A 14383-nucleotide genomic window follows, 5' to 3' on the forward strand; every position below is an offset into this window, starting at 1 on the left:
ATGTACCTTGCTCGGGCGGAGGGTGGGGCTCCTATCCTCCTCAAATTTGTCCGCCAGGACGGAGTCGACAGAGCTTTGGCATAAATTCCTGCTTTCTAGCCGTCTGAGCGCGACATCAAGAGTTGGAGGGTTCAAAAGTCCGACGGGGTACATGCAATAAGATTTGCTAAATGTTATTAACAAGGTCAAACCGGCTTTGGTAGTGAGCAGTGACAAAACGGCGCGTCGACGACTTGTTCTGGCGGCGTTAGCGGTTGTTTGATGATGCATGGCCTTCGATGTAATTTTTTTATTTAGGTTGCCTTGTACTTATAAAGTTTCGTAGTAGATGTGGGTCTTTTTTGTTGAAAATAAGTAAAGAGAAAAGTATGTTTTTGGTCCGTCATGTTTCCAAAAAGTATAGACTTGATCCTTCAAAAAATATTGATATACATTTGGTCCCTCAAGTCTCAAAGCCGGATAAGTTTAATCCTAAACCAGATTTTAAGCACGTTGACAGGGTTTGACCACCACAAAACCGCCTAATGAACAGTAATTTTGAAGAATCAAATATGCTTACATGCGCAAGGTCCGAGCAAATTTTCGTGGTCTTTTGACACTTAGGAGCTCGTGGCACAAAAACATCTACGTCCGATGAACAGTAAATTCAAAAAAAAATAAAAAATTCAAAAATCTGAAAATTTTTGGGGTCTGATATGCTTACATGCGTAAGGTCCAACCAAAATTCCGTGGTCTTTCGACACTCGAGGTGCTCGTGGCAAAAAAACAAATTTCCGCTAAAAAAATAGCCAAAACTTGTTGTTTTCCTAGAGCCTGTCCGATGTCATTTCATGACAAAATTCTGGTCGCACCTTGCACACGTAAGAATATTGGACCCTAGAAAATTTCAGATTTTTTTTGAATTTACTATACATCGGCAGATTTTTTTTATTTTTTATTGCCACGAGGTCCTCGAGTGTCAAAAGACCATGAAAATTTGGTCGCACCTTGCGCATATAAGCATATTGGACCCCCAAAAAAATTCCGATTTTTTGAAGTTTTTTGAATATTTTTAGATTTTTTTTGGATGTACTGTTCATCAGGCGATTTTGTGGCGGTCAAACCCGGTCAACGTGCTCAAAATCTTATTTAGGACCAAACTATCCGGTTTTGAGACTTGGGGGACCAAGGAAGATTCAGTTGCATGGTGCCAGTTGGCCTTGTACAATGCAAGGTGCTTAGGGAAGGTATTTATAGAAATAAATTAAATTTTTCTTAAGCATTAATGCTTATTTATATAGTGTAGACGCTTAATTAGGCACTTCTCCTATAGAGATAAGCATTGTTGCTAAAGAAAAAACTCGGTTTATTTTAGTCCTAGATACATCCTTTTTCATCCATTTTGATGACAAGTATTTTTGGACGGAGGGAGTACTAAACACCTCTCTAAACATCTTGCATTGTACAAGGCCATAGAGGCAACTTTGTAGTTTGTACGTGAGCCACGGAGAAGTAAGCTGGTATATAAGCAGTTAATTAACCAATCACATCTTTGTAGTTTGTACGGGAGCCACGGAGAAGTAAGCTGATATATAAGCAGTTAATTAACCAATCACATTTACAATCACACACGTAGCTTTATTTTGCACAAACGAACATCGCTTATATTACACGACACACTCTCAGAGTATTACGCAATACTATTGGTTTACTTATGTGCCTCTTAGAAGCGGTAACACATACACATACGGAGCACGTACACCACAGGAGTAGATTTACATACACACGTAATAAAGCGGGGATATATATATAGTTGGTCCATCGGTAGGTTGGTCCTATATACGTACGTATTGATTTCTCCTTACGTATTTATAATTCAGCCGTGCCATGGACGGAGATGGACAAGGGCGCCGGCCGGTGATGTAATGTACCAATCATCTAGACGAGGGAGAAGGGCAAGGGGATGATGTTAAGGATGCCGCCGAGGAGGCCACCCACGATCTGGCCGATGAGGCCTATCAGGCCGCCAAGTCCTCCGAGGCCGCCGCCGCTGTCAGCACCCAGGAGCTGCACCGGTGCGGCCAGCGTCCCGGTGACGCTGGCCAGGGACGCGTTGCACGCGGCTAGCGGGGTGACCACCACCACCTTGCACTGGTTGCCGAGCAGAGGGGCGAGCAGCGACGAGGTGACCGTTCCCATGTTCATGGTGAATGCTCCTCTCTCGTCCGCCTTGGTGCCGGCCACCACCCTGCCGCCGCACACCATGTGGACGACGGCGTCTGCCCGGAGCCGAAAATCAAGCCAAATGAGATAGTTAAGACGGCCGGACAACAGTTGCAGTCATTAGGTGGCATATATTCAGGCAAGAAACATGCATGCATGAGAGGTCCTTCCTTAGTCCTTACTCGGGAACGGCGGAACCGCAGCCACGTTGATGGAGCTCCCCGCGCTGCATGGCACCACGCCGGCGACGAGGGCCAGCGGAGGCTGCTTGTCCGCCTCCGCACCGCGCGGCACGAGGCTGACGACGAAGAGGAGGAGAGCGGCGAGGAGAAGGCTATTGGTTGCCATTTGCTTCGACACGCTCGACCACTTTGTTGTATGCGTGACTGTGTGAGGATGTTGTGCTGCGTTGAGTGTGGTGGTTCATGCTGCTGCATGGATCCCCATTTTATAGGCATGCGAGGAGGCCAAGTTGCCGCCGTTTTTTACGACGACTCCAAGGTAGCCGCAATGCAACACTTTCTGGTTTCACTGAATCGCTGCGCGCGTGCTTGCAGTGACGTAGCTGTCGGCGTCGGCATAGGAAGGGTCCAAAGTTCGCCCAAATTAACGCATGCTCCAAGCAGCAAAAAATCTCGATCAGTTCACGGGCACCATGCATGGAGATGGAGTACTAGCAGCGTAAAGCACCAGCGCATGCATGCCAAGCCAAGCTAGAGAGATTTTTGATCGCGAGAGCTACGATCGAGGGCGAGGACACGCCTTATTATTGGCAAAAATGATAGCCAGATTATTACGACGAATAACCAACCTATAGATAGAATCTACAACATGCGTACGTAGGGTGCGCGCGTGATCCGGTGGGATGCCATTCCACGGCGTGCACGATTGGTGCATGCGTGTGGAATTATTGGTTCATGTGCCTAACAGTGCCAAGAAGGGAGAAATTATAGCGATGTCCTTGTCGATCGGATACGCACTTCATTCCCATGTTGGATCTGTTGGGAGTCTTAGAGCATCTTCAACAAATCTTCTCTACTATTAAAGGGGGATCGAACGTCGTGATGGTTCAACCTCGTTCAATCCCCACACCTCCCTTCGTCCTTCCCCTTCATCGCATGAAAAGAAAAACCAGCGCACGCTCCCACCACCCATCGCCGAAAAAACTGCCGCCACACGCGCACACACACGTCGCACGCCCCCATCTCTCCCCAAGCCCCCTCGCTCCCGATCCCGTCTCTCTCGAAGGAAAATCATCGCCGCCTGTGCTCGCCATCCATCCCATGAGCTGCATCGTGAGTTCGTGACCCGATGTCCCTTGTCGTCTGGATCTAGGGAAGGGGATGCCTTCCATCCCGTCCCTTCCGCCCGTCGTCGAAGCGATAGAGATAGCAGAGAGAAAGGAAGGAGCGCAGCGGCGGACCTGCCCTTAGCGCCATACAGGAAGAGTGGTGGTGGGGCGGCACTGCTGCTGCTGGGACAACGGGGCTCTTCGTGTAGAGGCCATAAAGGAGGCGGCGGTGGGAAGCCCATCTTCCTCTCTGTGTCTCCTTCCGCAGGTCCTCCACGTCGGTACACTTGACATCCACCTCTTCTTCCCCTGCTGCCAGGCATGTGCATATCAGCCTATGCCATTGACCCCTCATCGGCGGAGGTGTGCGAGGATTCCGTCTCCGAGCAGCACGACGGACGTCTCTTTCCTGTCGCTGCTCAACACCGAGCTCCACACAAGAGAACCCTTTTGCCATCGAGGCCTTCTACTGCTGGTCCACAGCCTCGACTTCTTCCTCTTGGTCTGGATTGGGAGCGCAACCACCCGTAAGCTCCTCCTCTTATCTCTCTCTCTCAAATTTTCTTGGGTTCTTGGTCTGGATCTCGAGTTCGATCTTGATATCTTGGTTATGTCTTGTACTATTTTTGTTGACACAGATTATTGCTGCAAATGTTTCTTAGACGGGAATTAAGTTGTTTTTCAGAAGGGCTTTGTGGTTCTTTATCAATGGCGTTCAGCTACTACAAAGTCTGATACACATTCTGGTGGTATATGCAACCATGCTTTACAAAGCTAATTACCACATCCCTCTTTCGCTAGGATATGTGCCGCTCTGTTTGATATACATCGTGACTTTGTGCTCCTCCATGGTTCTCAGCATCTCCTTGATCACTCCAGTCAATGACCCATGGACTGATCTGTTCAAATCAGCATCATTCTAGCAAGTTGTTACTTGTTACCCATGCTAAATGTAAGCTCTCTAACTGCAAATTGTATGCGGCACTCTGGTTACTCATGAATTCTTTCTTGTATTCCAAAAAGAATCCATATCGATGATTTTGCAATATAAGACATCCATATGAAATTTTCCTGCATTTTTTAGTGAAGGAACAGTAGCTCTGCTGCCTATATCAATAGAAAAAAGTACTAAAATTTTTATGTACAGGAAAAACTAAAATTTCCTGCAATTGCAACCACATAATCTATAGTTTGTTGGTTTCTTTCAAATAATATGCAATAGTATTTCCTTTTTGTGATTTTCATATTATTTTAGTAATGAGTAGTAATCTTATATTGCCATATGCATATCACAAATAAGATCTATATTATTTATCTCGAACCTGTAAATAATTTTTGCTACCTCCAGTTTCAGTACGATCACACATTGCAGGTACAATTTGACTCTTTACTTCTGTTGGCATGGAATTGATTTGCCTCTTAATAGATTTCTAGCTCACTGAATTTATCTTTATGTTGCCATTGAAGCATGGTGTTTTCTTCGGAAAATCAATATAGATAACCATGGTTTCTCTGTAATAATATATATGCCCTGATCAATGTATTAGGATTGATTTTTTTCATTACTTCTTGGATAATGGGGTATTCTAATCAAAATCATGCTGACTTTCTATGTAGCTCACTTGCATGGGACGTTTATGCCAGCACACATTGAAGACCAAGTATAGCATATATAGTCAATCGGTGATGTCTCATAAGAAAATGTAAGCTATATGAACTTATCAACTCCTAATTTATCATGCAGCGACATATCAATTATGATTGGTATATGTTAGAAACTTCATTTTGTTAGTTTTGATAAAATATGTGTGTTATTATATTCTGAAACCAAAGCATCAAATCACGTTGGTACCTACCATGTCCTATTAAAGTTTAAAAAAACTCTGAAAAGAACTCTACATGTATCAATTCACATAAAAAAATGATGACGCCATATGGATTGGAAATTGGTAATCTTGGATTGATATGTCATACTCCCTCCGTAAAGAAATATAAGAGCGTTTAGATCACTAAAGTAGTGGTCTAAACGCTCTTATATTTCTTTACAGAGGGAGTACATGACTTGATTTTTCTGGCAAGTACATTAAATTTAATCAGATAAAGAGGATCCATTGTTTTTCACTCGGTAATAATTTTTCTCCCGAACACGAATAGTCTAAAAAATAAGCATATTTTGGCTACTGAAGTATGTGTGTTTGTTAAACAATCCTTATGTTGTCTCAAAATTCATCATATTTCTGTTATGAAAGCGTAGTAGTTGTGTTATTTTCATAAATATTAGAGCATGTACAACCGGACCTCTCAAACCCGCCTCATACGCCAGGGCGGGCCACCCGGTTACTACCCGGTCGCGAAAATCTGACCCAGACGGGTGCCTCAAACGGGCCTCAAACGCCCGGACTGACCGGCACCCCTCATATCAAGCAGGAGTAGGGTTTTACCTCCATCGAGAGGGCCTGAACCTGGGTAAAAACATCGTCTAGCAGACCCCTCTATTGAGCCGATCACGCGAGGTCGATCCCTCTATTGAGCCGATCACGCGAGGTCTAAGAGCATCTCTAGCAGACCCCTTAAAAGCGGTCAAACCTATAAAAAAATTCGTGTTTACAGTTTCGGTCAAAAAAACGACGCCTAGCAGATCCGGTAAAACTCGATTGGCCCTTAAATTAATTTTTAAACGGCGCCGGGCCGAGGCACGCCGTGGCTGGAGACGGAAGGAAGGGAAAAGGGAAAAAAAGAAAGAAAAAATGGGCTATAGTGGGATACAGTTTTATTTATAAGGTCTGCTCTGCCCGGGGCAATTTCGCACCGTAAAAATGTTTCATAGTGCACCTTATATGTGTTTTTAAGGGTCAACTTATACGGGATTTCTTAGAGATGCTCTAATTTCGTTTGGGCCGGCCTATCGGGGTCACATTTCTATCGATTTTTTTTCTTTCTCAAACAATAAATTAATCAAGTTGGACGGAAAAAACATTTGCACACACAAATTGTCAACTTTTTTGAAATAGGCTGAATGTGCACCATTGTGGAATGAGCGGATAGGCCAGGAGGCACACAAACGGTGTGCGGCCGTTATTTTCTATCAACACTTTTAGATAGCCTCATGCACGCGCACCCATCACATGCTCGGTCGTTATTTTATGTGAAAGCGGTCTATCTATTTCTTAGGCGGGAGAAAAAATGACAGTCAAACCCTAAATATTTCGGCACATAATTAGATCGAGAATGGAACGGGGAGTGAAACCTAAAAAATTCTATATGAAATTCGGGCAACAATGAAAGTAGGAGCCAGGCCCAAAAAATTTAAGCAGTGAAGATTGGGGAGAGGGCCTAGAGGGGAGGGGGAGTAGCAGGAACGAAAGCGGGTTTATGTGTGGACGATGTAGTCCCATGCAAACGAAACTACCTTCATTTTTCCACACTGAAGCAAACCAAGCTCATGGCTCGAAAATAGGGACCCCACCAAAGAAATGGCATAGGTCTCTCCGCATGACACCATCATACAGATCTCGTCGTTCCCACTTCTCGCTTCCCGAGACAAATTTAGACCATGCCATGGAAACTGCCATGGTGTCGATATATGTTGGTTGCCTTTAATATAGTGATACACTCATATTGTCCTATGATTTTATGTGGTTCTGGGCAGATCAACAATGACTCTGCCATGGGTATGAGTTGTAGACTCAATCTAGGTGGGTGTTTTCACAATGTTGTTGTACTATATTGTGTATGCTATTTAAAATCAATATAAAATACCTAAAATAAATGAAATAACCAAAAAATCTCAACCAAGCAACATTTGAGCCATCTAAACCGGAAGGGAGGGAGTATTGAAGGGGGACAAGTGATAACATAATATCCGACTCAAACAATTATTTTTATAAAATATTCTTTTGAATTTTTATCATTTTATGCAAAACAAAGTGGTGTTGGTGCATTACGTCTAAGCTCTCCATTCATCTCGGGTGTCGACGACATTGAAGACCTAGTCGTCGTCGTGCACATGCAACTGCACACGTCGCCACCTGATGCCGACCGTTAGAGGTGAAGCAGCCCTCATGCCAACGCAAGAGGAAGTGGCGACACCCTGACATGCCAACCACCCTGAAAGGTAAGAACGATGATGGCCAGAGAAGAATGTGATGTGGCAAAATTGAGAGACTGTCATGTGCCAATTTAGGCAAAAAAGACACATCATCAGCGGAATGGTTTCGAGTGGAGAGGGACCAAACAAGCCCTGTTTTAAAGTTGACGGATGAAATCCATACGACTCTATTATTTGAGATACTAAAAATAGTATTTTGTGTGCACCTAAACTGTGAAAACATGACTCCTCGCAATTGAAATGTGTTGCATGAACAATTATATTATTTATATAAAATATGTCCCAGCACTGACATTTAATATGTTCATGTAGTTAAGCAAAATAACAATTTATATAACTAGCTAGAAATGCATCATACTCCACATATAACAAACAAACAAACTGGGACTGGCATTTTATGTTGTTGGCCGGCATGGAACCGAGGGAATTTGGCGGTGGGTGCGTACTACAGTGTACAGTGTAGAGGGTAGAGAGGAGGAAGCCAAGAATTGTAGCGAGTGGACATGGTATGTCTCGCTTGCATCGTCAACGACGGCCGACTCTCTCAACTCTCGTTGTCAGATGAATTAAGCGAGACATGAGCACATTTCACTCATGCTTGGTGGGGGGAAGGGAGGAATCGAGTGAGGGCGCCAACTTTTGGAGCTAGTTTTTTACATGGGAATATTTTAATCATCCATCCGAATAGGTGGTGGTTATTTGCCAAACTTTATAGGCAACATATTTGGTGAATCCTACCTAGTTCGTGTGTCCGTGTAGCCATTCCGTTTCAACCCCACGATCTAAATCCTGAGCATCACATGCAGCCTAGGGACTAATTACATTTACACGCCCGCTTTATAACTTGACAACCATCTTCATTCACAGAAAACCCCCCAAATCCTTTTAACCAGGAGCGCCCCAACTGCTTCTGTTCGTCTTGCGCCACAGCCGCCGCCGCTGTAGTCGTGTGCCTCCGATTTCCGCCGACTCGATCCCGACGTTGTTTGGCGCCGGTGACAAAGCGAACCAGGCGGACGTCTCGACAGCGAGTCTATGACGAACTGACGTTGTTCGCCGCCGGCGACGAAGCGGCCCAGGCAGTTGTCTCGACGGCCAGGCCATGACAAACTGTCGTCGTTCGGCTCCGGTGACGAAGCCTCTCATATCAGGCGCTATCTTCCTGGATGGTCTACCCCGACCGAGATGATTCCTTCATAGGAAGTTGTAGCGTCTCGTTTCCAGGACGTAGGCTGTACTCAGCAACAGCTGTACTTGTGCAAGTACTGTCCTGTTGCATTCGGCCGACTGACATGCACATTATTAGTGCAAATGACCGTATCAAGTAAACTGTATCAATATTTGCAGCATAATGAATGGCAGTAGCGGGTTCAGATCAGAGGCTCTGGTTGAGCTTTTCCCTGTTAGTTTGCTTGGCATTTTGTAAAATAAAATGTCATCTTTGCTGTTGCCAAGAAGGCTACTGACTAATTCAGTTATGCGTTAGTAAAACAGGTGACCATCTCAGTCATGTGCTCAAAGCATAAGCTTTTCAGTAAAGCTTTTGAAGTACAAAAGTGGCCTAGGGATGGCTATGTCCGGTTTCTGAACATCTACAAACTTCACAATGTTCTACTGGAATGCAAGTCTGATCAAAAAATAAGGGAGGAAATAAACATGCAGTATTGCCACACAGTACAAGTTTTAATATTAAAAAGAAATTTAATCATGCTTGCATAGCTGGTAAAAGTGTCTAAAATTGATAAATATGTCTGATACTCTGTAGCAATTTGACAAGCATCAAAACCTCTCAGAAATCAAGTCAACTATAATTTGACACGACACAAATTCGCATCGATTACATAATTCAGTACATCAGAGTGTACATGATAACATAGATAAAATCATTTTTTGCTTGGACCATATCAGGAAGCACCATTTGGCTGCATATCTTGCACAGTCACACTCCCTTTTTCTTTTTTGCTTGGACAATTACGACTATCATGAAATACCATTTGCTTGCATGTCTTACACAAGCGTGCGACCTTTGCCTTGCCTTCTTTGTCCTTATTTTTTTGACCCCCCTCCTTGATCTCCTTTCCTCGCTTTATTCTTTTGCATCTCCCCACGGTACGGACATCAGTCGGCGGATGTATATGAACTTCAGTGGGAATATTACAACCAATAAAAGCCTCATATTCCTCTTGCCTTGTGCTTTGGGTGGCTGCAGGGATCATTTGGTCCAAAGGTGCCTCAATGTTCATCACACTTGATGTTAAGAAGTCCAATACTTCATCTGAATGTTTCGCCTTTTGAATAAGCTCTTCCATCTTATCTCATACACCTGAAATCTTCTTTCTTGTGGCCGCATCAAGTGAATCCATGGGTTTTTCTTCTAGTAGGTTCCCATGTTCATCATAAACATTCTCCCTGCAAAACAAAAGAATGTTGTTAGTCATATGATTTTGGAATAACAATAAGAAATTGGTTGTCATGCATTATTATTTTTACCTTTTGCACCTTTTCTGCCATCTTTCATAATGTAGTAGCTAGGAAGCTCATTTTGGTTTTCAATCCTCAATACTTGGATAATATGGCGACATGGAATACCGAGTGACTCAAATAACTTGCACGAACAATTTGCTGTCATGCTTCCAATGTCATAGCAAACCTCCCTAATCTTACCAGATTGACCTCTCAGGGTCACATTTTGTACCCCCACACCTTGTGTAATACTCTGAACACAACAATGGTCTCTAGCAGCAATAACCTGTAGCTGAAATTTCTCGAACACCTCATATGTGAATACCTCACTACCCTGTTTCTCCATTGTCCATGGCGTAAATAGTTGCGGGGTGGTATGTATGCTTCTGTTGTCTGCCATTAATTCTTCCTCACGCTGGCATTCTAAAGCTGTGTCAAACCTAAGCCAAAACTCAACAAAAGCAAGCCTTCGATGAATGAAGCGGTTAAAAAAGGAATTTGCACTTTCTGATCTTGAAGTGGTTCAGAGAATGCCCGCTAGAGATATATCCATAAAGTAGGCCGGTATCCATTTATGTCGAATGCTAAACCTTTTACTCAACCACTCATTTTCCTCCAATCCAAAATCTTTAATGATGGAATTCCACTGTGACTCAAACTCTATTGAAGTTTCCGAACCCCAAACACATGAGTTCAATCTCGTCCAAAATTCAGAATCTTCTCTAATCATAGGTCCAACTTTTTCTGGAACCTTTTCCGTTATATGCCACATGCACAGCCTATGAACGGTGGTTGGAAGAACTTCGTCAATACCATTCTTGATGCTAGTGGCTTCATCGGTTATGATGAGTTTAGGTGCTATCCCTCCTTGCTTTTAAGAAGGTCTCAAATAACCAAATGTATGACTCATCCTTCTCATTTGATAAGAATGCAGCAGCAAAAAAATACACTTTGTAAGTGATGATTAACCCCGGTAAATGGTGCAAATATCATGTTGTACTGATTAGTGGTATATGTAGAATCAAAGGATATGACATCACCAAAGTGACTATAGTTCTTCCTGCCTGTGGCATCCGCCCAGAACACACGCAATAGCTTCCCCGCATCATTCACGTCAAAATCATAGAAAAATGCTGAATTCACTTCATGCTTTCTAGCTAATTGGGCCATAAACATTTGAGCATCTGCATCTCTGATTTTATACCTGAGTGCTTGGTAGTAATTCTGCAAGTCCCTCTTTGAGCAGCCAACATTCGGAATTCCGCCCTCGCTAACTTGCAGGAGCCTATATGCCTGAGAGGTTCCAATGCTTGCCTTATGACATGTGTATAAAGTATTCTTTGCCCTCTCACTAACTGTACGATTCGATCTGATCAAATGCCGCTTATTAGGTGATACAAGACCATGAACATGGTGCTCAACCCATGAGTCTATCTTGTAGGTGTTGTCCCCACAAAGTCTAACAAAGATATGGGCATCACAACCGCATCGCGTATTTGTTTGCTTACGCCTTTTCTTCAAGGGGTCATCTGTCTCGTTACTATCTTTTGACTTGAATCCTTCCCTATTACACATGAAACGCTTAGTCCGGACCACGTTATTATCAATCTTTTTCTGTTGTCCGATTCGAACACCAAAACCTGATTCATGTGCATATGCCTTGTAGAACTTCTCTACTGCCTCGAGTCCTTCAAATGTCATACCCACTTTAGGCTTCAAGTGCTCATCACACTCAGGTGTAAAAGATGAAGACTGCAATGTCAAGAGTAAACCGGAATAAGAACTTCATGCATAGTTTCAGTTGTTAGTGCAAACTGAACTTACAAAGAGGGGTACGTCAGTGTTCTTTTGGGGTGTACTAAATCCTCCATGTCTCATATGCATTTGAACGCTATTTATTGGATCCATACTGCTGCACACATGGCCACATGATTAGCCTTTAAACCTACGTACACTCACACGTGTATGCACAAGGACTTGATCTGTGTGTAGTTTTACCTTAAACTTTTGATGCTCTCCGTGTCGCTGATTGCAAATGACATCGTTGTACTTACTAATTGCTCATCGGTAGTTGACGCTGCAGCAAAGTATTACCAGTTATAGGGGAGATAAGTCTAGATCGAGAAGTACATGCAGAGCAGAGCAGACTGATGCATAGGGCGTTTGCCGATTGTTAACGTGGGTGGGATCAGACGAGCACGTATAAGACTGGGACGCTACCTGCCTCTCGTCGGTGCCGGACGACGTTGGGATCGAGTCGACAGAAATCGGAGGCACACGACGACGGCGGCGGCGGCGGCGCAAGACGAACAGAGGCAGTCGGGGCGCTCCTGGTTAAAAAACTTTGGGGGGTTTCTGTGAATTAAGATGGTTGTCAAGTTACAAAGCAGGCATGTAAATGTAATTAGTTCCTAGGCTGCACATGATGCTCATGATTTAGATCGTGGGGTTGAAACGGAATGGCTACACGGACACACGAACTAGGTAGGATTCACCAAATATGTTGCCAACTTTATAACTCCTTCCATTTCTTTTTAGTCTGCATATAAGATTTGGTCAAAGTCAAACTTTGTAAAGTTTAACTAATTTTATAAGAAAAAATATCAACAATCACAGTATGAAATCAATATTATTAGATGCATCATTGAATGAATTTTCGTACCATATAGCTTTAGTATTGTAGATGTTGATATTTTTTATATAACTTTGGTCAAACTTTTGTGTAGTTTGACTTTGACCAAATCTTATATGCAAACTAAAAAGAACCGGAAGGAGTACTCAAGTAGCTAGCATATGTCGCATGGCAGTGTAATGGTTGTCAAAGAATTTGTTGAGAGAGAGAGAGAGAGTCGAGAGAGAGAGAGAGAGAGAGAGAGTGAGAGAGAGATTGTCGCCGCAAAAGGAAAAGATTCGTAACAAAAAAAAGTCGTTGATCTTCATCCACTTTACGTGAAGATTATATTGCGTTCCCGAGCCCAAGCCCGCCCAGTGTCGTGTTCATGCACCCGCAAAAGGTCAAAGCTTTTCCCGGATGGTGGCGATGGAGTCTCCGGCCACCGCACCCTCATCCTCCCCCTCTGGTCGCCCGTAGACCAGCCCTCTTGACAAGCCGCCCTCGGCGGCCCGACCGGTCTTGAGATCTATCACGGTGGCTTCGACTTCCTCGGCTCGCTCTCCCTTGGCACGTCACGTACAATGGCCATCGCTGACATCACCGACCACCTATCCCCACACATGTGCAGTACGTGCCCTTGGAGTCTCCCTCAGCCTCGCCAAGGGGATGCGGTTGCGCTCCGGCGTCGAGTTAGTGAAGGTCGTCAGCGGCTTCAAAATTGATGAGGGACAAGAATATGATGTGGCAAAACCAAGAGACTGTCATGTGCCAATTCTGACAAAAAAAGACACATCATCAATGGAACCGTTTCGAGTAGAGAGGGACCAAGCATGCCCGATTTTAAGGTTGGCGAACATAACCCGTATGTCTCTATATTCGAGATACTACAAATAGTATTTTGTGGGCATGTACCTAAGTTTTGAACATGACTCGTCGCAATTGAAACGTGTTGCATGCACGATTATATTTTTTTGTGTAAAATATGTCCCACCAATGACATTTAATATGCTCATGTAGTTAAGCAAAATAATCATTTACTACATAATTAGCTCGAAATGTATCCTAACTCCACAAACAAACAAATTGGGACCGACATTTTTATGCTGTTGGCCGGCATGAAACCAGGGGAACATGGTGGTGGGCGCGTGCTATAGTGGAGAGCGTAGGGAGGAGAGGAAGGCGAGAATTGTAGCGAGTGGACATGACATGTGTGGCTTTTTACATCGTAAATGATGGCCGACTCTCTCGTTGTCGGACAAATTAAGAGAGACGAGCATATTTAGCCTTGGTGGGTGAGAAGAAGGGGGGAATCGAACAAGGGCGCCAACTTTTAGGACTGCTATTTTCATGGAAGCATTTTAATCATCGATCCGAATAGATGGTGGTTATGATTATTTACGAAACTTTGTTCAAAATACTTTTGACGGTAGTAGTACGTAGCATTTGCAGCATGCCTTATGTAATGGTAATTGATGAATTTGTTGAGAGAGAGAGAGAGAACGTCATTGATATTCATCCACTTGGCGGTGCCAGGATTTTAATCATGTGTAGTCAACTCAATGTTGTGTAGTCAAGATATATGTATTTCTATGAATTTTGTATTTTTTTCATGGTTTGTGCTTATATATGATGCTTTTTCCACTAACCTGTGTAGTCAATTGACTACACAGGCCCTGTTTGGATCATGGAGTTAGAGCTAGTTTGG

The 14383-nt window shown here is 43.7% G+C and overlaps 1 protein-coding gene across 1 annotated transcript; it reads right to left on the reverse strand.

Moving 5' to 3' along the window:
- Positions 1–1437: 1437 nt before the first annotated feature.
- On the reverse strand, positions 1438–2603 carry LOC123131157 (phylloplanin-like). Its single transcript, XM_044550891.1, has 2 exons — positions 2385–2603; positions 1438–2258 (listed from the first exon to the last, which is right to left on the reverse strand). Exons 1-2 carry the CDS (start codon positions 2548–2550, stop codon positions 1918–1920), a joined length of 507 nt encoding a protein of 168 aa, XP_044406826.1. The 5' UTR covers positions 2551–2603; the 3' UTR covers positions 1438–1917.
- Positions 2604–14383: the final 11780 nt, after the last annotated feature.

Source organism: Triticum aestivum, chromosome 6A (genome assembly GCF_018294505.1).
Source record: "Triticum aestivum cultivar Chinese Spring chromosome 6A, IWGSC CS RefSeq v2.1, whole genome shotgun sequence".
Classification (NCBI taxonomy): Eukaryota; Viridiplantae; Streptophyta; class Magnoliopsida; order Poales; family Poaceae; genus Triticum; species Triticum aestivum.

What these genes read in the sequence shown, in the direction of transcription:
- LOC123131157 (XM_044550891.1), bottom strand. Translation starts at nt 2,550, where the DNA reads ATGGCAACCAATAGCCTTCTCCTCGCCGCTCTCCTCCTCTTCGTCGTC. An exon ending in TGCGGTTCCGCCGTTCCCGA is followed by an intron (nt 2,259 to 2,384) that starts GTAAGGACTAAG and finishes GGCTCCGGGCAG; the next exon opens with ACGCCGTCGTCCACATGGTG.